Below are 24,126 nucleotides of genomic sequence, written 5' to 3' on the forward strand. Positions count from 1 at the left end.
TTATTGCTCATAGTGTCTCTGTTAACTGCATGTGGCATTGGTAGTTCACTGTTCACTGCTAGAGTGGCCTTCTGTTAGCATACTGAAATTGTGTTTTCTCTTGTCTGTATTCCATATATAATTAAGTAATATGGTTCCAAGGGTCAAAGTCCTTTGTAGATATAGTAGGCTATTTCCCTGTTCTTCTGGCTTCAGCCTTAGCTTTCTGGATGAAAGAAGAGTGCCTCAGTTGAGGCCTCAACTGAGACTGGTAACTCTTGGATTGCTTTGAGGTATCTCCTGAAATGTTCACAAGCCTGACTCAGACATAGTTGGGATTGACCCAGCAAACTAAATTTAATCTTTCGGTCTGAAAGGCTTTGAGGCAGGAACGCCGACTTGTGGGTTTGTTGCAAAGCTTTCCCACACCTGATACACTATAGTTTCTGAGCTGAGGTGTCTGTGCAGGAAGCATCAATATGGTGGCACTATCTGCAAGTGTTGTTGGCACAGAGCTGCACCCAGTGCTTGTTTTAGAAATAGCAGAGTTCAAAGATAACTCGTATCCAATGCCAGGGTATGCAGTCATCACTCCTAACTGCTGCTTGACTGATGCTGCCAGCTAGGACTTAACTTAGTGAACTCTATTTGTTCCTAAACGTATTTATTAAAGAGTTCCACTTGCTGCTATTTCTGACAATTCTCTTATTTCTAGGTGGCAGTTGACACCCTATGAAAGGTAAATAATATTCTCTCCAGTTTGCTGGTGAAGATTATAGCTTTGCACCCAACATTAAGTCTATATAAAAACTTGATGTGGTGGTTTTTCTGGGGTTCTCTTCAATGAACAGATTCATTGGCTGTTTTCCCTCTAGAGATCACATCTTTCATAAATTCTCCTTGACCAATGTCTGTTCCAAGGAATGACTCTATTAGGGTATTCCTCAGATGCATAGTTCCTGCTCAGACACTTCCCTTATAACATTAAAATGTAGGAAATCTTTGCCTTTTCATGAAGGTGTAGGTATGGTTCAGAGGTACTGCAATCGACCATCCCTGACAGTTGGTTGGCTTAGTTGCAGTGCAGCGTCTGCTAATGCATATGGGACTCTAGTTATACTTGGTCCCGCCTCAGCACAGCGGGATGGAGTAGATGACCTCTGTATCAGAGGCCCATTTGAGGTTCACTACTCTGTCAGAAACTCTTGTCAGGCCTGGCATACACACTGTGTCATGATATTTCTTTAAAAGGTGACAGGTAATATATCATTTGAAACCTAATAACACACTGGCTATTAATGTACTGAAATGTTTGTAACAACTCTGTATGTGAAATTATGGATACTCTGATATTATGTCCCGGAGACTGTAAACAGACAAAGGTGAGAAAACAGGTTTCTTCCACAGGGAAGGAAAATACGGGCAGATGCCTTGTCCAGGAAAGAGGGCTCTAACCTTCTGCCTCTGGGTCAGCCAGTGGCTAACCCTCCTGCGGCATTGTAATGGGGGAGGTGTGACCCTAAGAGCATCCCAGGGCCAGAGGGTAGGGGTCTCCTGGGTATCATGTAATGAGTTTCAGCTGGCCTGACCAATTAGTGTACCCCAACTCAATTAATATTCTTGCATGATATATGTATGTGGTGTGTATTAAACATTATGGATATATGCTAGAATTATGACTAAAATGTGTGTTAAATCAGGAATGTCAGTGGAAATTGGTAAACAGTCTGCCCTAGACAAAGAAATGTTTGCTTCTCTGACCAGTCTGGTCATCAGAGGGAGAGAATGAAGGTCTATTTACATATTAGGTAATCTAAACTAGCAAGCTAACAACTGGGGGAGGAGGCAGCATGGCGTCTATACCCAGGAAGAGAAAGAAGCTTGGCTGTGTTTTACTTTTCAAAGAATACATTGCAGATTTTTGCTGGTCTATAAAGACGGGGTGGAGGCTGAACCTCAAATGATCAGAAATTGAATCTACTGATTGCATACAATATTACTGTATGATAAAAGTGTGTTGAGCAAGGTCTTTTATGAAAGCCTAAAAAAATAAATAAATTAATGGAGATATCCTATCTCCTAGAACTGGAAGGGACCTTGAAAGGTCATCGAGTCCAGCCCCCTGCCTTCACTAGCAGGACCAAGTACTGATTTTGCCCTAGATCCCTAAGTGGCCCCCTCAAGGATTGAACTCTCAACCCTGGGTTTAGCAGGTCAATGCTCAAACCACTGAGCTATCCCTCCCCCCGTGACACACTGGTGATCAGTATAGTTGTGAATTGTATTTATTAACACTACATAGCGAATTATGAATACTCCTTAATATTATGCTTTACAATCTGTGACCCAAACAAAGGGAGAAACCGGTCTCTCCCAGACAGGAGGGAACATTATAGCTATCTCCCTGTCTCCAAAGAAATTAAGCAAGGTGTGACCAAAGCAATGGAAGCCCCATTTATATGGAAATCAGATGGGGAATGAGAAGCCCACAGAAAGGGAGGAACAGCAGGGTCTATGAACTTTGAGAGAGCTGCTTTTCAAAGGTTTGTTAGACTATAAAGGGAGGGCAGAAAACATCCCTAAGTTATCCATCACTACACAGGCACAAGAGGCTAGAGCTCTTGCAGCTGAGAAAGATGGATCCTTCAACCCAGGAGGGGTTGAAGTTTCTGGAAACTGACTATAGGTGAGAAACCTGCGAAGGCAAAGATCTTTCCCTTATGAAAACAAGGGAAGCCAGCCTCTTGTACTTCTGGGGAAGGTTCTGACTGAGGGAAAGTCAACCATGGCTAGGGAGACTGGTAAGAGAAACCATCTTGAACAAAGCCTGTACCTTCCTAGACAAAGTTTTAGACTTTTAGATCCATTTTCACTTTTATTTGCCTGTAGCAGTTTCTAACTTTATTCCTTTTACTTTGCAGCACCTAACTTTGTCCTATTGTTCATACATTTGTTTTATTTTTACTATAAACCAACTCAGTGCTGAGTTTGCAGGGAAGAGTTTATATACCCCAGTTAAGTTAATAAGCTGTAATGTGCTTTTGTCTCTTTAAAGGAACAGATAAACCTTATTATTTCTCCGAACTGTCCAGGAGAAGGCTGGTGATTGCAGAGCACAGGGTTTGGGGAAAATTCAGGATAGGGAGTGTGTTGGGGTCACCTTGCTAGTTGTAATCAAGGCTGGTGGAAGTCAGAGTGGAGCTGGGGGTCTGTAGATAGGCTGCTGGGGTCAAAGTTGCTGAACTAGGGTTGGTTGCATAGCACATAGGCATTCAGGGTGTGACCTGCATATTTGTTGCTGTGAGTGACCCAGGCTGGGAACTACAGTAGCAAGTCATTGTGAGCCACTCAAGGTTACAGGGTAAGAGGTGATAAATCCCTCACTGGTCTAGATTACACCTCTGAAAACCATGACAACTTCTTAAGGTCTTTTCCAGCTCTACATTTCTGTGATTCTCTTATTGTAAATGGAATAACCAGAGAAACTCATTTGGACTGCCCAAGTACTTGGAATCCCCGTCCGACACAGCAAAAGCCCTCTTGGTGTATCTTCTTAGCTTAACTGAAGGAGACACATTCATACTCAAATGTTCATCTCCCTTCTTTCCCCCACTCCCAAATATAGTTTGACAAAATGTCTTTTAAAGAGCCGGGCACCTCAAACATCAGAACTAGCAGCAGTTATTCTAACTGATAAAGCTCCTAAACCCAGTGACATCTGCTAGGCATAGCAAAGTCAGGAAGCCCAAGTAATAATTTCAGAAGAAAGCAGGGAGCCCTGATCAAGACTGACAAAGGGAAGCTTCAAGGAGTTAAAATGCATTGTGAAGGGAGAGGTGCTTTGAAGGCATCTTACACAGAAATCGCTTACAATCAGATAATGGCAAACTGGGCAGAGCATGTGCTCTTTGTACACAAATCAGAGATAGGAAAACTAATTTTTGTACTGGGAAAACATTTGCATCATTTGTATTTGAGCCACCTGTTGAATGCACTATTTTATTAGCAGTGTTGTAATTTGGTCTAACGAACAGTATTTTTTCCTTTTTTTCCAGGGGATTGTATGACATTTTTGTAACAAGAGACAGCCAGCCTCGTTGTGTCGGCCGTTATGACAATCACGGCAGTTTTGGGGAACTGGCCTTGATGTACAACACTCCTAGAGCTGCTACCATTGTTGCCACAACAGAAGGAGCCCTTTGGGGACTGGTAAGTGTGGAAAATTATTCTCAGCTGCATCAAGTGTTAAACACTAATTAATGCACCACGTCCGTCAGCCGTTACTTTTTCCCATTGCGTGTTTGTATGCAAATAGCTATTTTATCATAATTTATTATTTCAACCCAGAGTTCATTGTGCACTTCCCTAAAACAATCTGTCAATAAATCATAACTCCAGATCTATTAGGGAGGGTCATTTGATCACTTCAGAGGGGCTGCAATGTAAAGCTTTTGCTAGTTAGTCTGTTTTTTCATACTGCAGAGGGATAAAGAGAAGGTAAGGAATGCATGTATTTTATATTAGGAGAGCAGCCCCACCCATCTAGGACTGGGGAGGCAAGAATGTTAACTTCCTAGCATCTTCCTCTTTCTCAGGGGAACAGTTGTAGTTCTCTTTCTCGTTAGCCTGTCAAGTAATCTGAAGCACTCGCTGTGAGGTTGTAGGAAGAGACACCAAAAGATTTGTTCATCTTCCCAAGGACAAACTGTAGCTTTCATGATGTTCATGTTCCCTGCTTCACATTACTGTGGAAGAGGTCCCAGGGTGAGCACAGCTTAGAGAGTTGTTCCCACCTTTTGGGCTGATAGACAATACTGCTGCTTTTGTTTCTGGGTTAGCTTGTTAAATGTGACTTTTAGAAATCAGAGCTTCCTATATCGGGGTAGGCAACCTATGGCACGCGTGCCGAAGGCGGCACGCGAGCTGATTTTCAGTGGCACTCACACTGCCCGGGTCCTGGCCACCGGTCCGGGGGGCTCTGCATTTTAATTTAATTTTAAATGAAGCTTCTTAAACATTTTAAAAACCTTATTTACTTTACATACAGCAATAGTTTAGTTATATATTATAGACTTATATAAAGAGACCTTCTAAAAACGTTAACATGTATTACTGGCACTCAAAACCTTAAATTAGAGTGAATAAATGAAGACTCGGCACAGCACTTCTGAAAGGTTGCCAACCCCGTCCTATATGGTCCTTTCCTCTACAGTATTTGTGTAAGGTCTGCCTTCATAGTGCTCTGTGTTACTCATCTGCTATGGTTCACGTCATAAAATGACTGTAATACCACAGAAGCCTTTTGAAGTTTGTAGTATAGTACACAGGGCTCCTCAGCAACTATCAGTAAAGGTTGACTGTGCATTATGACCTTGATTATATGATTGATAAGCTATTACGCACCAGCATGTTTGTGCAATCTCAGTGCACACTGAGAAGATTGACTTCTCTTTTTGTTTGCAGTTCATAAAGGAAAGGAAAGATTCTGATAAGCTAACCTTGGAGTAGTGTTGGGATCTAGTTAATTTCCGTAACAAAACAGGCTAAATAATGTAAAATGAACCACCTGCACATGGAACTCATTAGAAAAAGTGAATAAAATGACTTTTTATTTCAGTTACCTTTAAGCTGAAATGAAGTTGATTTATCTAGCCATAATATGGTTATTTTCCCACGATCCCTTTGCCTGCTCTCTGCTCTCAGCTACTTACTAAACCACAGGAATGACTCGCACTCTCTTCCACTTAGGAGGCTTTAGCTAACTCCACAGCACTGCAAGCCCATCTCAGCAAGAGTCAGAGACTAAGATCAGTAATCAAATCTAGGTCTCTTGCAAAGCAGTGAAGAGTACTTACTCCCAACATCTGATTTATCTTGCTCCTATGCCACTGAATGCTTCTGGAGAGAGACTCGTTAACATGCACACTCCCCTCTTTCAATTCTGCCTTCTTCCTGGTCAAACAGAAGCCCTTCTCCTCCCCCACTGACTCTCAAACCCACATTCCCACACTCATTCCCAACCTCTGATGTCTTCCTGAAATCATCCTTTGCTCCTGTGTCTTCTGCCTCTCCACACAAGATGTAACCAGCTATTACAAAGAAAAGATCAGCAAGATTTGCTGTGACTTCATTTTCCCCTTGTCCCCCAAAACCCTGTTTTCCTCTTGGTTTTCATTAGGTGTTTCTCACTCGCTCTTCTCCTCCAATGCTCCCATTCGCTCTTTCCTTTGGTCAAGACTGAACTTGTCTTCCATCGCTGCTAACATCACCATCCTTTCTGTCACTCAGGGCCACAGATTGTGTCATCCATGACTCAGCCATCTGTCTACACCAATACTCAAAGCCAGTGGTTCTCAACCAGGAGTCTGGGGCCCCCTGGGGGGCGGAGAGCAGGTTTCAGGGGGGGCCACCAAGCAGGGCAGCATTAGACTCGCTGGGGTCCAGGGTAGAAAGCCGAGGCCCCACCACATGGGGCTGAAGCCCAGGGCCCTGAGCCCCACCACCTGGGGCTGAAGCCTGAGCAATGTAGCTTCATGGGGGCCCCAGGCAATTGCCCTGCTTGCTACCCCCTAACGCCGGCCCAGGCTTTTATATGCAGAAAACCAGTTATTGTGGCACAGATGGACCATGGAGTTTTTATAGCATGTTGGGGGGGGAGGGGGAAGGGGGCTCAGAAAGAAAAAGATTGAGAACCCCTGCTCTAAGCTGTGCCCAGATCTTACTACTGTTCCCATCATAACCTCTCTAAGATCTGGCTCTTGCTCTGCCAGCATGCCTAAAATGCTCAGCTAGGCCCTCAGGCCTTCATTACCTTGAGAAGTCATCAAGCGCAGCCCCCTGCACAGAGGCAGGACCAAGTAAACCTAGACCATTCATGACAGGGGTTTGTCTAACCTGCTCAAAAAAATCTCCAATGACGGGGATTCCACAACATATTCCGGATTTAACTACCCTTATAGTTAAAAGGATTTTCCCAATATCTAACCTAAATCTCCCTTGCTGTAAATTAACCCTGTGATGGGTTGGACCCCCTTCCGGAATGCCACCTGATGTATTGGGGTCCCATTGAGCCCACCCATTCCACCAGCCTGGGCTCCCTCATCCTGTCCTGCTGCACGCACACACACACAGGTTGGGACTCACCCAGCTGTAGAATCGCACAGAGTCTGCAATCAGCTCTGTGTGGGAAGACTCAGCTTGGGGAACTGCCCAGCACAGAGGTGCAGACACCTTCTGGAGTGTAAACCCAAAATTATATTGTCTTGTGCTGTATAGAGATCTATACAGTGTAAGCTCATGAAATTCGCTCCCTCCCTCGATGTGGAGGAAGATGTGCACAGCTCCCCTCCTCCCCCCCCCCCCCCGCCATTATGAATTGCACAAACTGGGTTTTAGAATAAACAAAAAATAAGTTTATTAACAAAAGGTAGATTTTAAGTGATTATAACGGATAGCAAGCAGAACAAAGCAGATCACTGAGCAACTAAAACAAAACACGCAAACTAAGCTTATTACACTAAATTAACTGGTTAATATTAGCAAATTCTTACCCTAAGTGTTGTTTTATGCAGGTTGCAGAATTTCTTGAAGGTAAACTGCACTGCTTGCAGCTTGAATCTCCAGGTATTTGTTTCACTCGCCTGGGCTCAGGCCTTGCTCCCAGCTTAGTTCCTTTGTTTCTTCAGGTGTTTTCAGCGGTCTTCCTTCTTGGGCGGGGAGGCAGTGGAGAAGAGCCAAGATGAACTCACTCCCCAGCCTTAAATAGGATTTACATATGGCGGGAATCCTTTGTTTCCTAGTTTGACCCCCACCCCCTTCCAGTAGAAAAATACCAGAAGTCCAAAATGATGTCCAGTACCAGGTGACATGATCACCTGACCCTAGAGTGTTAAAGCAGCATCCCAGGAAACTTCTCAGGAAGGAGGGAGATTAGCATCTTCAAAGTCCTATTGTCCTTCCTAATGGCCCATCCAGGCTGTTTGCATACTGTCTGGTGGGCGTTCCCCAGGTGAAAACACCGTTGTAATTATTACATACTCAATATTTTTAACTTCAGATGCAGAAATGATACATGTATACAAATTGGATAATCACATTCAGTAAATCATAACCTTTCCAAAGTTACCTCACATGACCCATTTTGCATAAAACATGTCTTAGTTGTGCCATATTCATACCATAAGCATATCCCTCTGACTAATATGGGGTGTAGGGTCACAAACCCCATTACTTCTTGTCCAACCTTCAGTGGACATGAAGGACCAAAAGAACACTGTCCTTTTTATAACAGCTCTTAACATATTTGAAGATTATCAGGTCCCCCCTCCGTCGTCTTTTCTCCAGACTAAACACATCCAGTTTTTTAACTATTCCTCATAGGTCAGGTTTTCTAAACCTTTTATTATTTTTGTTGCTCTTTTCTGGGCTCTCTCAAATTTATCCACATCTTTCCTACAGCATGGCCCCTACAACTGGATACAGTATTTACTCCTCCAGCTGAGGCCTCACCAGTGCCAAGTAGAGTGGGATAACTATCTCCCATATTTATATATGACATTCCTGTTAATATACCCCAGAATGAGATCAGCCTTTTTCACAACTGCATCACATTGTTGACTCATTCAGTTTGTGATCCACTATAACCCCCAGATCCTCTTCAGCAGTACTACCACCTAGTCAATTATTCCCCATTTTGAAGTTGTGTTATTTCTTCCTAAGTGTAGTGCTTTGCACTTGTCTTTACTGAATTTCATCTTGTTGATTTCAGACCAATTCTCTAATTTTCAAGATTTTTTTGAATTCTAACCCTGTTCTCCAAAGTGCTTGCATATCCTCCCAGTTTGATGTCATCTTCAAATGTTATAAGCATACTCTCCACTCCATTATCCAAGTCATTAATGAAACTCGTATCAGACCCCGGTGGGACTCCACAAGGTATGCCTTCTCTCTTTGACAGTAAGCCATTGATAACTACTCTCACAGGAGTATGAGTTTTCAACCAGTTGTGCACCCGCCTTATAGTAATTTCATCTAGACCAAATTTCCCGAGTTTGCTTATGAGACTATCATGCAGGACTGTGTCAAAACACTTAGTAAAATCAAGGTATATCATTGCTGCTGTGTCCCCCGCTAGGCCAGTAACCCTGTCCAAGAAGGAAATTAGGTTGGTTTGGCATGATTTGTTCTTGACAAATTCATGTTGGCTATTTCTTATAACCCTTTTATGCTTTAGGTGCTTACAAATTGACTGCTTAATTATTTGTTCCAGTATCTTTCCAGGTATCAAAGTTAGGCTGACTGGTCTATACTCCTTGGGTTCTCTTTGTCCCCCTTCTTAAAGATAGGTGCTGTGTTTTCCTTTCTCTAGTCCTCTGGGACCTCACCCACCCTCCATGAGTTCTCAAAGCTACTCCCTAACGGTTCCAAGATTGCTTCAGTAGTTCCTTAAATACTCTAGGATGAATTTAATCAGGCCCTGCCATCTTAAATATACATCTAACTTATGTAAATAGTCTTTAACCTGTTCTGTTCCTATCTTGGTTTGTGTTCCTTTCCCCTTGTTGTTAATATAATTGTGTTGAGTACCTGGTCACCATTAACCTTTTAAGTGAAGAGTGAAGCAAAATAGGTATTAAACACCTGAGCTTTCTTGATGTGATCATTTATTAGCTTTGCTGCTCTACCAAGTAGAAGACGTAATCATTCCTTCATATTTTCCTAATATATTTTAAAAACATCTTTTATTGTCTTTTATGGCCCTTGCTAGGTGGAACTCATTTTGTGCCTTAGCTTTTCTGATTTTGTCCCTACATGTTTTGTACTATTCTTCCCTTAGCCTGCTGAGAAGAAGTTCTCAAGAAAGCTAAATATTTCTGATACAAAAATATGAGGTGAACAACCCCTGCCGATATTGGGCAAGCTTAATCTCATTTGGTCAATGCTACTACCTAGTGGCTACATTGATCAAGTCACCCCTTAACCTTCTCTTTGTTAAATTAAATAGATCAAGTTCTTAGTCTACCACTATAAGGTATGTGTTCTAATCCTTTAATCATTCTTGTGGCTCTTCTCTGAACCCTGTCCAATTTATCAACTTTCTTCTTGAATTGTGGGCACCAGACCTGGACACGATATTCCATTACCAGTCACACGAATGCCAAAAAGAGAGGTAAAATAACCTCTCAACTCCTATTTGACATTCCCTTCTTTATGCATCCGAGGACTGCTTATGCTGTTTTGGCCACAGTGTCACTTTGGGAGCTCATGTTCCACCATGAGAATCCACCATGACCCCCCAACCTTTTTCAGAGTCACTGCCTCGCAGGATAGAGTCCCCCTTCTGTAAGTGTGACCTACATTCTTTGTTCCTAGATGTATATGTTTAGCCACATTAAAACACACATTGTTTGCTTGTGCCCAGTTTACCAAGTAACCCAGATTGTGCTGAATTGGTGATTTGTCCTCATCATTATTTACCTCTCCCCCAATTTTTGTGTTATCTGCAAAATTAATCAGGTATGATTTTATATTCCGGTCATTGATAAAAATGTTAACTAGTATAGGGCCAAGAACTGGTCCCTTCCGGACCCCACTGGAAACACATGCTTAATGACAATTTCCTGTTTACAGTTACATTTTGAGACCTATCCGTTATCCAGTTTTTAATCCATTTAATGTGTGTCATGTTAATTTTAATATCGTTCTGGTTTTTTAATCAAAATGTTGCACAGTATCAAGTCAAACGCTGTACAGAAGTCTAAGTATGTTACATCAGCATTATTACCTTTATCTGCCAAACTTGTAATCTCGTCAAAAAATCAGGTTAGTTTGACAGGATCTATTTTCCATAAACCCATGTTGTTTTGCATTAATTCGTACCCTCCTTTAATACTTTATTAATTGAGTCCCATATCAGCCTCTCCACTATCTTTCCTGGGATTGATGTCAGGCCTATAATTACCCAAGTCATCCCATTTACCCTTTTTAAAAACTGTTACACCATTAGCTTTCTTCCAGTCATCTGGAACTTCCCCAGTGCTCCAGGACTTCTAGAAAATCAGCATTAACTGTCCAGCAAGCTCGTCAGCCTGCTCTTTTAAAACACTTGGGTGCAAGTTATCTGGACCTGCTGATTTAAAAAGTCTAATTCTAGCAGCTTCTGTTTAACATCCTCTAGAGATACTACTGGAGTGGAGAGTGCTGCCACCATATGAGACTATATCCTCTGCGTTTCCCCCCAAATACAGAACAGAAATATTTATTGAACACTTACGCTTTTCTGCATTATTGACAATTCTGCCATTTCCATCTAGCAATGGACCAATATCAGAGTCAGGATTCTTTTTGTTCCTAATATATTTTAAAAAGTCTCCTTCTTGTCCTTAACTCTGTTGGCTATAGAGTTCTCCTTGTGTCCCTTTGCTTCCCTTATCAGTTTTCAACAATTCCTAACTTCTGATTTCTATTACAGTAGGTCCTTTTTACAGCAGCCATCAGCAATGCCCATTATTTGATTAATACAGCACAATTTTAATAGACTTTTTAAACACACTGTTTATAAACTAGCATTTGCAGCTGTGACGGGTTGGATCACAGAAACCCCTGGGAGCTGCCACCTCATGTGCCCAGACTACTTCTACCCCTGCTTTCCCTGCCAGCTCAGGACCCCAGCACCTTGTCTTGCTGAGCCAGACACACCCATCTGCTCCAGCAAAGACCCCAGGGTCTGAATTACTTGCCCCAAAGCTGCAGGTTTACCTGAAAGCAGCTAACAGAAGTGTTCCTGTCTTTAACACTCAGATGCCCAACTCCCAATGGTGTCGAAACCCAAATAAATCCGTTTTACCCTGTATAAAGCTTATACAGGGTAAACTCATAAATTGTTCGCCCTCTATAACACTGATAGATATGCACGGCTGTTTGCTCCCCCAGGTATTAATACATACTCTGAGTTAATTAATAAGGAAAAAGTGATTTTATTAAATACAGACAGTAGGATTTAAGTGGTTCCAAGTAGTAACAGACAGAACAAAGAAAGTCACCAAACAAAATAAAATAAAATGCGCAAATCTATGTCTAATCAAACTAAATACAGAGAAGATCCTCACCAGTTCCAGAATGCTCCCTTTTACAGACTAATCTCCTTTTAGCCTGGGTCCAGCAATCACTCACCCCTCTTGCAGTCACTGTCCTTTGTTCCAGTTTCTTCCAAGTATCCTGGGGGGTGGAGATGCTCTTTCTTTAGCCAGCTGAAGACAAAATGGAGGGGTCTCCCAGGGGTTTAAAATAGACTTTCTCTTGTGGGTGGAGACCCCCCTCCTCACTCCTATGCAAAGTCCAGCTCCAAGATGGAGTTTAGGAGTTACCTGGGCAAGTCACGTGTCCATGCATGACTCACAGTTTTTACAGGTAGCATCCATTGTTTACATGCTACCTTGAACCGTCCTCAAGTAGACATCTTATGTGGATTGGAGCATTCCAAGATCCATTGTCCTTTAAGTGTTTCTTGATCATGTACTTAATTTTAACATTCCTTTCTCCAGGAACTGACCGAGTGCTCTACTAAGGTTATTTAGAAATCAGGCCAATACACAGCCAACATTCATAACGTCGAATACAAAAATGACACATGCATGCAAATAGGATTAATACATTCAGTAGATCATAATCTTTATGGAGATATGTGACATGGCATATGTAGCATAAAACACATTCTAAGCATATTTCCATAGAGCCTTATGGGAAGTACCGTCACAGCAGCATTCCTGCTTTGTGGAGAGATAGCATCAGTCTGCATATCTCTTCAGCACTTGCCATTTTGTCCAAAGGAAATAATCTACTTTTCTATCCTTTCTCTTACAGGATCGAGTGACATTCAGAAGAATTATATTGAAAAACAATGCGAAGAAGAGGAAGACATTTGAATTATTTATTGAGTCTGTGCCCCTTCTTAAATCGCTGGAGGTAAAGCTGTTTTATTAGCATTCGCTTTAGAGAGTCTGCTGTTATTGATGCTTTTCAAGTAGATAGGATTCTTGTTGGATCCTTGCTAGAGCACAATTTGAAATAGAAGTTACAGTAACACCACCTTAGTAGAACAACTTAATTTCTTTTACAGCAGTTATGCAAAAATTTTGTTCAGATCCTTCCTTCAGTCACAAGTGGAATGAAAGGTTGCTGATTTAATCTTAAATACCAATTGTACCCTTCTTCAAAATCACCATGCATTTGGGAAACAACATTGTTTAAAGCAAGGAATGGGAGTTAAGGGGTCAGGGTTCTCTTCCAGATTATGGTACTAATGGGTTGTTACTTTACACAGTGACTTAACGTCTCTTTGCCTCAGTTTCCCCATCAGGGGTGCTCTCTAATGCTTAATTAATGTTTGTAAAGCACTTTCAGATCCTTAGATGGAAGGTGCTAGAGAAAAGCAAAGTATTATGATTAGATGTGACTGGCAGTCTTTGCTCTAGGGGTGGAAAAAACATGGTGGTACAGATCAGGACAGAGGTGTATTGGCAAAGCTATGGGAGGAAACATTCACAGCCCCTGCTCCCTCTGTTACCTGGGTTAAACCAGCTCCATCACTGTGACCTTCCTGAGCACTAAAGTGTCTCATAAATATTTAGGGAAATAGAAAAAAATCTCATTAGCATTTTTGGTGGCTTATTGCATGGTGAACTGTGTTTATATTGTATGTAAAATAACTCATTTCATTACATTTGAGGTACGCATGCTCAAGATTAGTTGAGTAAGATTTAAATCCATTACTGATGTATCATCCTTGGTGTAGAATTATAACTTTCTGAACTGTTTTTGCTGCCACTCTTGACCCATCAATTCTCTCTTGAGAGGGTAAGTGGACAAGAAGAAATGTGAGCTTTAATGTAAGATTAATCTCTTTAAACTATTGTCTCTTCCCTGTACATGAAGACTCAGGCATACGTATTTCATACAACTGCTTTCTAATTTTTAATTTCTAATTTACCATCATTAAAACAACCGGCCTTTAAACTGCAGCCAAGTTAACACATTTGACTTTTTCCCCTTGCAACTTAGTCATAAGTACATAGGGTCAAATTCAGCTCTGGAATAAATGAGTAAACGCCACTAAAGTCAATAGAGTCAATCTCCATTTACTCCACTGCTGAATTTGGTTCTCTATCTATGACACTAGAAAAAGCAATAACTCCCAGACACTCAGTGTAAATTGTATGGCATGCTGATCTCAAAGAGCATAGCAAGCAGTCTGTTCGATGTAGTACACAAGAATAGGAAAAGCTTCACATGGTTTCAGGTCCTAATTGCTCAGGAGTGCCATCAACTCTCTATCATCCTTCCCATACCTTCTGCTTCTACCCCACCAGAATGATCGGATCCATAGTTAGTTTGACTGTAAAAACTGCAAATTGTATCTTCACAGGTCATAAACTTCTTTCTGCACTGGTTAACCCTCCCACCGTTTTTCCCCTAGAAAATATCCAATGTCAAGTTGATCTATCCTAAATGTGAGGGTTGTGTCTGGGATGTAGTATTTACATTTGTAAAAAAGGGCCATCACCTAGTTTCTGGGCACGCTTACAGCAATTAAAATTACATATAGCTTAGATTTTCATCCCAAGAACACTTCTTCATAGATCCCACTAGAATCTTCCTGAGGCAAGACCTGCACCATCATGAAGACATTTCAAGGTTCAGAGACTGAGATGTCAGAGAATCTAGAACCATGGGATTTCTTCTGATCACTTAGCTAGAAGGTGACATAGCTGATGTCCTGGGAGTTAATTACAAACTCAAATCCATCATATGGCAACACTTTGAACTGCAACTAGATGTGCTGGCTAGATATTAACCAGAGGAGATGTTTCCCTATAGCAGTGTTTCCCAAACTTGGGACGCCACTTGTGTAGGGAAAGCCCCTGGCAGGCCGGGCTGGTTTGTTTACCTTCCGCGTCCGCAGGTCCGGCCAATCGCAGCTCCCACTGTGTGTGTGCGTGTGTGTGTGTGTGTGTACTCATTTCAATGGAAACATAGGGAAATAAGTAAAAAATTTTCAATAGTTAGACATCTGAACCAATTTTATGCAAACTTAAAAATCTCCTTAAGAATAGGAAATTAAAACAAGGATTGAAAGAAGCTTAGATTGGACATTGGAATTTACTTTACCTATATTGTATTCTGTTCTTGAAAGCTGTGATGGAATGCAGCAAAAACTTCACTGTGGGATGCATGTTTTTCAGTACCCAAAGGCACGTCTTAAATTTATTTAACTATACATGCCTGTTATTTTATAGCAAATGGAGAGAGTTATGAACCTCAGGGGCAGTTGTAGGCTGAATGGAAATTTTCTCTCTGTTCCAGCTTTCAGAGCGAATGAAGATAGTTGATGTAATAGGGGAGAAGGTGTATCGAGATGGGGAGCGCATCATTTCTCAGGTATTTGGACTTTGAATTCCCCCCTCTTTTTTATATTACATAGAATCATAGATATCGGTTTGGTTGTCCAGTTTGACCTTGTTCACGCCATTATTCCTACTAACATCTCATTTAAGGTTTTTTTTATTATTTTCAGGGATGGGTTGGTACCTAGTCCCTCTAGGTTTTTGTTCCATTATCCATTTTTCTTCTTCTTTACTTCTTGCTTGTGAATATTTTTAAAAGCCTTTTTTCAAAAGTTATACAGGAAGTACAATAAAATGAATTACTCTTATTTGGGTTATTAAGAAAAAAAGTGTGCAGATTTTCATGGGGAAGGCAAAAGGCACATCCTTGACACACAGGGGGCAGTCCCCTAACAAATTTCAACTTCCTGCTCCAAAGCACTGAAGTGCTAGAGCTTCTCAAAGAAAAGATTGCCTGAATTTTTTAACATGGGCAAAACATATTTTTCCCTAGGCTAATTCTTGGATACAGCTGAACCATTTTGGCTGAAATTTTCCCAAAAAACCCTCCTGCAGCAGAGGCCTGGCATGGAAAATTTCAGCCCAAATGGTTACTTTTGCAAAGTTATAAGCAACTGAAAATTCAGTCTTATAATGGGAAGTGCTGGTCACTGTTCTTGGTAGGCGAAGCTTCTGCCCTGTCTACAAAACACTTGTCTCTGTACTTGTGCATATATGGGATCACAGTAAAGCTAGACAGGTAATGGGGGTCACCCTGTTAGTCCTAAGGGGAACACACAGTATTTCCAAGGGTGGTCGTTCTGGTGCATTTGTTGCTACACACCCATTTTTCCCCAGCCATTTTGCACTTCAAGGTCATATTTAGTTGATTACCTGAAGCCACCCTATAATATCTTTCTTGGACTTGGTTGCTCTTCAGGTAGCTGTCCACCAATTTGTATCTTTTTTCCCTTGAATGAGTAACTTTGTTTCTTTAATATTATATTTTTGGCTCTATATTGAATGCCTTATTGACATCCCAATATACTCCATCCACTCATTGTCAGATATACCATTAATCCTATAGAAGGCCATTTGATTTGTTGGCATAGCTTAGTTTTAGCAATACAATATCTTTTATGAGTTTTTAGACACCTTTCCCACAGAAGTTGATATATTAGACTCTTATTAGTCTCAGCTGTTTTGCCCAGAATATGTTGGGTTAATTAGCTGGTAATTTTCTGGTTCTTCCCTCCTATTGGTCTTAAAGGAATAGTTGCTACCATGTTTGGTATTTTCCTGACTGCTAGTGTCTCTCCAATGACTCACTGAAACTTGTTTTCAGAGGTTCCAGGCCTTCCTTGGTTAGTTTTGTTAAAAACTATATGATGCGTTTCATCAGGATCTGCAGTAGTTTTGCCAGTTTTTTTCCCCGTCTTTGTTTGCCCTTTTGCTGTTGGCCTCTCCATTTGCTATCTCAAATAATTGGCCTGCTTCCTGCACAAGGTTTTTACTACAAGTTGAGCAGAAGCAACTCATTGCAGTGTTGGCTCTTTTGATATTTTCTCATACTTGCTCTCCTTTTTGATGTTACAGGGATTCTGTATATTCCTTACCTTTCTCTTTTACTGAACGTACTTCTAGAACCCTTTCTTATTTCTTTTGACTCCTCTAGTTATCACTTTGTTGCTTTGTTTTTGTACCCGGTCAACTTCCTGTCCATTTTTTCCCTTGTATTTCACCAGCATTTTTAAGACCTTCCTTGTTGATATTGGCATTGTTAGCCTTTTGGATGTCAGCAGGTAAACTCTCCTCAGACTCCTCGTCCCCATTTTCAGCTACTGCTTTAGCCCAATTTAGGCTACTTCCTGTATTACTCACTGCAGCAAATTTTCAACTTGTGCACAATTTAACACTAAGCCCTGTATAGTGTGAACATTGGAATATAATTTCTGCATCTTAAAATAGGATGGCTAATTTATTCTTACCTTTTCTCTTTATAGGGTGATAAAGCAGACAGCTTTTACATTGTAGAGTCTGGTGAAGTAAAAATCTTGATTAAAAGCAAGGTGAGTTCAAATACAGTTATGGGGTGAGAAGTCAAGAGCTATTGTGGTTTAGAAACTAAGTGACAGGAAACAAAAAGAGATAAATGGTCAATTTTCACTATAGCCAAAGGTTAATGGAGAGGAGGTGTAGCATGGTTCCATAATAGAGTCAGTGGTGGTTAATATATTTATCAATGTGCTGGGAAAAGGAGTGAACAGCGAGTTGGCAAAACCAGCCGATGACACACTAATGTAGGTGAATAAAGACTACAGAAGAGTGAAAAGTTGCAGAGGGACCTAACAAAGTGAATGGGCAGCACGATAGCAGGTTACATTCAGTGTTGACACATGCGTAGTTAACACTGAAAGGAAAAAATTTGAACCATTTCATGCTATTGCTGTGTTCTAAATTTAAAAAAAGTCCTGGGCATCATTGTAGACAGCCCTGCTCAATATACATCTGGGGGGGCAGGGAAGGCTAAAAAGAAAAATACCCTCTCATAATAGGAGATCAAGGGGACATTGACTGAAATTGAAGACACATTAGTTTAAAACTGATTCATGGAGGTACTGGATAGGGTTAGACAGGACAGTGGGCTAGATGGATTTTCGGCCTGATCTACGTTCTTAATAAAAGTGCTGTGCTGTACAACAGACTAACTCTCAGATTATGTTAAGATTTGATAGTTATTGTTTCCAGTTGGGCAAGGCAGGCTGTACAACTCCCTAAAGTGGCTTCAAGCTATTTCAAAAAACGATTCTGAAGATGATGCATGTCTGTTTGAGAAACATGCTTTGCTTCCATCCACACGTGCGCAAATTGCCATGATGTTCCCTTCCAAACTTCAAACATGGATACAGTCTTCCCTGGGGGGACTGTAGTAGGCGACAGTCAACAGATACTCAAAGTACAGCATCTTTTAACCCTTTGCCCTTCCTGTGACTTCTTTTAACTGGAGACTTGCTTTCAAACGAATAGTTCTCCCAGTTTGAGGCAATCTTTACAAGGCAGAGCCTTGTGTATGTTATACTTTAAATCTTTGTTAGGGAATATTCTGGGGACCCTGTGCACAGGATACTGAGCCATTACTGAAGCATTTCTCTGCCAGCTGTGATCTTCTGTTCAGGGAGAGCTGTATGCATAGCACTGTGTAGTAATTAAAATATTCACTTCACATACTGTTCTGTTTCTGGCACAGACTATGACAAGTAAGGATGCTAACCAGGAAGTGGAGATTGCCCGGTGTCACAAAGGACAGTATTTTGGAGAGCTTGCACTTGTTACCAACAAACCCAGAGCAGCCTCTGCCTATGCTGTTGGGGATGTCAAGTGTTTAGGTAAGGGTACTTTGTGCTGCTAGGTCTCTCTCTGCAGTAGGTGCCTTCAAGCAATGCCCAATCGCTTCATGTTGTCTATGCTATTCCATTAAGTTGTACAGCCATGTAGATTCTAACTGGCATCCAATCTGGATTGCTTGTTCTTCAGTTAAGGCCAGGAGTTTTGGCCTGCAAGAGACCTTCAGCACTTCAGTCTGGGAACCATTGTTGCCTTCATCTTGCCTTTCTTTGTACCATCTCTGTTTTGACTGGGGATGGCAGAAGTGCCCAGTGGAGATTAAGTGTGTTACTTCCTTTATGTGCCTGGCCTCCACCATTCCAGAAAAGCGAAGTCATAAATAGAGTCGAGTGTGTATCTGCAGCATGGTAGCATAAAAGCACAACCTCCATTCAGCTTGATTTCCTTCCCTTTAAAGATGTTTGTTACACATGACTTTGAGATTTTTCAGTATTGCTTGTATTGCAGCTGTGTATTTTTGCATTTGACCTCCAGATTTATCCCAGGATCAGACATTTATTTTTTAGTCTCCTGGATCAGCATGATAGCTTTGTAAAACTAGAAGTTTGACTTCAGTGGGAGTGGCTTCCACTGAAACATTAAAACCATATTGGCTGGACTCAAGTTACGTGAGTTTTAGAAAGTAATTGGGATTAGGTTATTGCTTTATTTTGGAGGACGGCTCTTCATTTGTTTTCACTCTTCTATTTGTTTCTGTGTAGTCATGGATGTGCAAGCATTCGAGAGGCTGCTTGGCCCCTGCATGGACATTATGAAGAGGAATATAACACATTATGAGGAGCAGCTGGTGGCAATGTTTGGTTCAAGCATGGACCTGTTGGATCCAGGGAATTAGGCACAGGGTATCTTAGTGCCTTCTCAGTTCAAGACACAGAAAAGCCTCCTATCAGCAACACAACACAACACATAAGGAAAAATGGACACTACAGAACAGTTACTGCTGCTGTCTTCTTGGGCATTTTAGAAATAAATAAATAAGTCTCAGCACAGATGGATGGGGAGAGGCTCACTCCATGCCTCCACTTTGCTGCTGAAATTTCATTATTAGGCTTAGTTTAAAGATGATTCTAACCCTTCTCTCACTTGTTTGGCTCAGAATGGCATGTCTCTCCAACCATTTAAGTGCCTGATGCGAAACCCAAAGTGTAAAAGATACAGAACCTTCTTTTTCTTTCTCATTTTATTGTTGTGGTAAATCTTCAGAGCAGATCTGTAATGGCAGGCTGCTTATCTTCCCCCAGGGAGCAGCCTTCTCTTTACAGTCTCTTAATATCTTCCTTTGACACTTCCTTTACATAATGTCAAAAATTTAATTGTAGCATTTGGGTTTGACGTCGAATATATCAAGGGGACTTGAAATTATCAGAGCCATTGAATAAGTTGGCATTGAGGTGTTCCTGCCATCTGCTGAAAGCTTCAGGTACTGCAGTTCTGTAATAAAACTATAAACAAACCTGGGGGCACAAAAAATAACTGCTCAATACTGAAATGCAGAAAATGAAGAATGATTGACTTCTGAACATTTTCTGAGCAGTAAAGAGAATTGTTTTAGTTCTTTATGCTACCAAACATATGCAGAGTTTGATAGTGGTCCAACAGCTCCAGTGGCCTGAAGGTGCCATAGTTGTATCATCCCCATCTCCATTTCTTAAAGTGGGCAGATTTTACTGCTGAGATGTTGCAGCACATGACCCTCTCCTGCTTTTAGAGATATCCTTTATACTGCTAGATTTCACAGGGCATTGCTGTTGTCTGGATCAGTTTTAAAACTCTCTTTTTAAGGAGGTTAATTTTTTGTAATTTAAAGGAACAATATTTATGTACTTAAGCAGCTCCCCCCAATTCTAATATTTTGTAATATTCTTTAACTTGATTGGACACTTAGATACTTCCAAATGCCAAGTCTGTTTGTTAAATCTTTCAGAAATTAGCAACATTTGACTTCATGAAGCAAATGCCTTTGCTAACTAGGCAGTTGGTGAGTTTGGAGTGGTCTTTTGATTTAGGTAACAATTCAGTTAAAGATATTTATCTGTCAAATCTGCAGCATTTATTAGGGAGACTTCTATTTCTATAGATCTATTGACCTTAAGGCACATCCTGATGAGATTTTATCAGAGTATTATCTAAATGAGACTCAGACCTTCAGGGGGACCCTTTTTATGGTATAAAATAAAATATTTATATAAAGAAAAGGCATTGAATTTGTAGGTAATAAGTCTAGTGGTCCCCTTTCCATTTTCAGTCTTCTAAATTTATGTGAAACTTACCCACATGTTTCTGGGATGGTGAAATTTTAATTGCAGACTCTGGGTGGAACTGAACCCACTATTTAGTTTTTTATGACCACCTGAACAAGGGGAGAGAATACTACAACTCTGAAGTCCTGCTTGTTAGCACACTAGAAATCTGCTCTTTTTAACAAGTGGAAGGTGAAGAACTACAACACGGAGTTGGCTTCTAGCCCGTAATATTTTCCTCACTCCTCCCAGCTCCTGCACTGTTCTGTAAAGTGGGATCCGTATCAGGTTGAGGCTGTACTGATGTTGTCTAGTTACAGTAGATTGCATTATGCTTTCAGATGATGGACTGATTTGTAATGAATACCACTGAACAAGGTGTGCCACACTCTTATCTAGTTGCTCTTGTAACTGCCTCCATTCTTAGCACAGTGCGTTTTCCCTGCTTTACTGCACAGGTTCAGTTCTGCAAGGCTAAAAAAGCAGCAGGAACTGGAATTTCATTCATGCTTCTGAGGTTTAACACTAAAAACACTCATAAGCTTTCTTTGTAATTGTAGAATTAAAAAAAAAAAAAACAGTTGGCAGGTCCTCACGCTGATAACTGAGAGATTAGAATTCAAAAGTAGACTCAGGCTCCCAAGCCAGGCCAGCTGTGGATTGTCCAGGCAATCCAGACACAAGCTGGTCTCCAAACCCATCTGCGTTTCCATACAGCTTAAGCTGTCACATGAACCAAAGAGGATCTCTCTGAATAAATATCCTCAGATGCCCCTCCCTTGTATCCACTGGAGTGCAGCACGTTTGGCTACATTACAACGTTCAGTTCTCTGCATTATAGGTCTCGGTGCCTCAGAATATGCAAACCTTGTAAACGGTACTGAAGCCTGGCCAAAAGGAAGCAAAATCTACTGGGTACCCTTGTTAGGGCCTTAAGGAACTTCTGAACGGAAGGATTTTAATGGATTTAGAAGGCAGAGGGAAGGAACGTGAGGCCATGGACTCAGAAAGCTAGAGGTCCCAGATGAGGGAGAACAGATTTACAAACTTCTACCCATCTCTATGCTCCTTGAACGCAGCACAGTGGCATTATCACACAGAGCCATGTGACACCCAATGTCAGATGGGACACACTGGTATGATGCAAGTGTGCAACTGAACTTTGAGCAGAGAGAATGAACCTCAGGGGGCGGGGGGCCATCAGTTTAAAGTCCATCATTTGGGATTTGTCTGGCTGGTCTGGTTTGTTTTAACCAATTTGCTTTGTAGTTTTTTGGGGAGTGGGGACAGGAAGATAGGGAGAGGTGACCTATTGAATGTTACTCAATAGCACCTTTGTCCTTTATTCATACTCTGGCTGGCTAGCCAAAGTCAGAGTGCTTGAAAGTAGCGAGAGAGAACTGACTGAGAGACACTGACCAATAGTGATTCAGCTGCATCACCACATCCCTGTCTTACTCCAGCCACTTTTGTTTTAATGTCTCTAATGGATGTGTGAGTTGCTCTGGTGGCATGGCTCTGTGTTCAGTAAATCTGCCGTGGATTCTCAGCAACTGGTAGTGGAGAGAGCTCTAGTTTAATAAGAGAACTCAGCAGCAAAGTGGGTAAGAGGATGGTGACTTTGAGATTTGGAGAAATATCTGTCTTATTTCTGATTCTCTGCTTGTGATTGTTGTGAAGTCAGTGAGAGGAGCTTTCAGTGGTCAAGTGTCCTGGCATATGGTATTTCTGGTTAACGTCACAGCACAGGTTTCACAATGTACAAAAAAAAGCTGTCTCTTTTTAAAAAAACAAAAACAAAGTGCAGATTTGCACAGAAGAAAAAAGAAAAACCCCTTTGAATGTCACTTTCCATTCTCTTTCGTTTTCAGTTAGCTGATGTTGGGACTCTGGTTCTTGACATGTATTTGTAAACCAGTCTTGCCAAAATACAAATGTTTTGGGTTTTTTCACTCCAGCTACCTTTTATTGTTATTTCAGTTACTTCTGTTTTCAGTCACTTCAACCATATGCTTTATTTCAAGAGGCCTTCCTTGTAATTTCTCTCTTTACAGGCTATAGTGTTATATCAGTATTTAAAGATGCAAAAGAAAACCACTAGCCTCATAAGAGAATTACTGAAATCCACTTAGCCTGGCTGGAGCTAAAGATGTGCTACCAATATTTTCCTCCACTCAGAAAAAAAAAAATGAATTCTGCATAAAGATGCTACCTCAAGGCTCCAAGTGCTTTAAAGGTCTTTCACCTGGGAGAATTCCATAAGTCAGTTTTGCAAATTGGTCTGTTGCATTGAGTTAAATGTTTTTTATTGATTGATTCATTGGGAGACCCATATTTTAACAACTCATTTTACAACTAGTATTTGATTCTCAAAGGATGAGTGATTGCATATCATGTTGACAGTGGGGGAAAAAATACCTGCCATATAAGCTTATGGTTTAAAAACACTCTGGGGTTCAGCTTCACTTTTGGTTAATAAAATGCTGACATGTCGTGTCCAGCCTTCCTGGTACAATCCTGTGTGTGTGTGTGTGTGTTAACTTATTCCAGCTGACACAGCCCCCCACAGCATTATGTAATGAAGTGGCTGGGTATGTCTAGTGACAAAGGAGAAAGCTAAATTACTTGGAGGACTGCTGGAGGCACTATAGTTAGTACTCTCAGTGGCCTGCTGAAGATGGTATTCTCTCCCTGACACAATAAAACCAGTTACAAAATTCCCCAACCACCGAATTTTACTGTTTGGTGAGAGGACCCTATTGAGACATTTAGATTACACCTGTATGTGGCTATTATTGCTATGGATAAAACCAGTTCCTATTGCTATTGTTGCCACACTACATGGTAAAAGGGTGTGATTGGCATTCTGATTGGTTATTTGAGTACTGTTGGTGTGTTGAGCACTGTGTAAAACATAGATTGCCCTAAAACAAATTCTGAAGGAGAACAAAACTAGTTTTAAGGTGAGATAAGCTTCTAACGTTAGCTGCCCTGCGTTTGTGGCTGACGCATAGTGTGTGCTGAGCTGTGGCTGTCTATTTCTTTAACAAAACTAACACAAAACCTTTAAAGGAAACACGTAAACATCCAGTACAAAAGATGTGCTGTGTGACCTGGAGCGT

General features: G+C 41.2%; 1 protein-coding gene across 1 annotated transcript in view; it reads left to right on the plus strand.

The window, feature by feature from the left end:
- The window catches only part of PRKAR2A (protein kinase cAMP-dependent type II regulatory subunit alpha), a 119,652-nt gene extending 96,240 nt beyond the window's left edge, over window positions 1-23,412 (plus strand). The window contains exons 6-11 of the mRNA XM_026650216.1: window positions 4,035-4,188; window positions 12,841-12,942; window positions 15,340-15,414; window positions 17,363-17,428; window positions 18,607-18,745; window positions 19,466-23,412. Of these exons, the coding sequence (XP_026506001.1) occupies window positions 4,035-4,188; window positions 12,841-12,942; window positions 15,340-15,414; window positions 17,363-17,428; window positions 18,607-18,745; window positions 19,466-19,599 (670 nt within the window). The 3' untranslated portion in view covers window positions 19,600-23,412. The remainder of the gene's footprint in view (window positions 1-4,034; window positions 4,189-12,840; window positions 12,943-15,339; window positions 15,415-17,362; window positions 17,429-18,606; window positions 18,746-19,465) is intronic.
- Window positions 23,413-24,126: the final 714 nt, after the last annotated feature.

Source organism: Terrapene carolina, unplaced genomic scaffold (genome assembly GCF_002925995.2).
Source record: "Terrapene carolina triunguis isolate 2854851 unplaced genomic scaffold, T_m_triunguis-2.0 Scaffold89, whole genome shotgun sequence".
NCBI classification, from domain to species: Eukaryota; Metazoa; Chordata; order Testudines; family Emydidae; genus Terrapene; species Terrapene triunguis.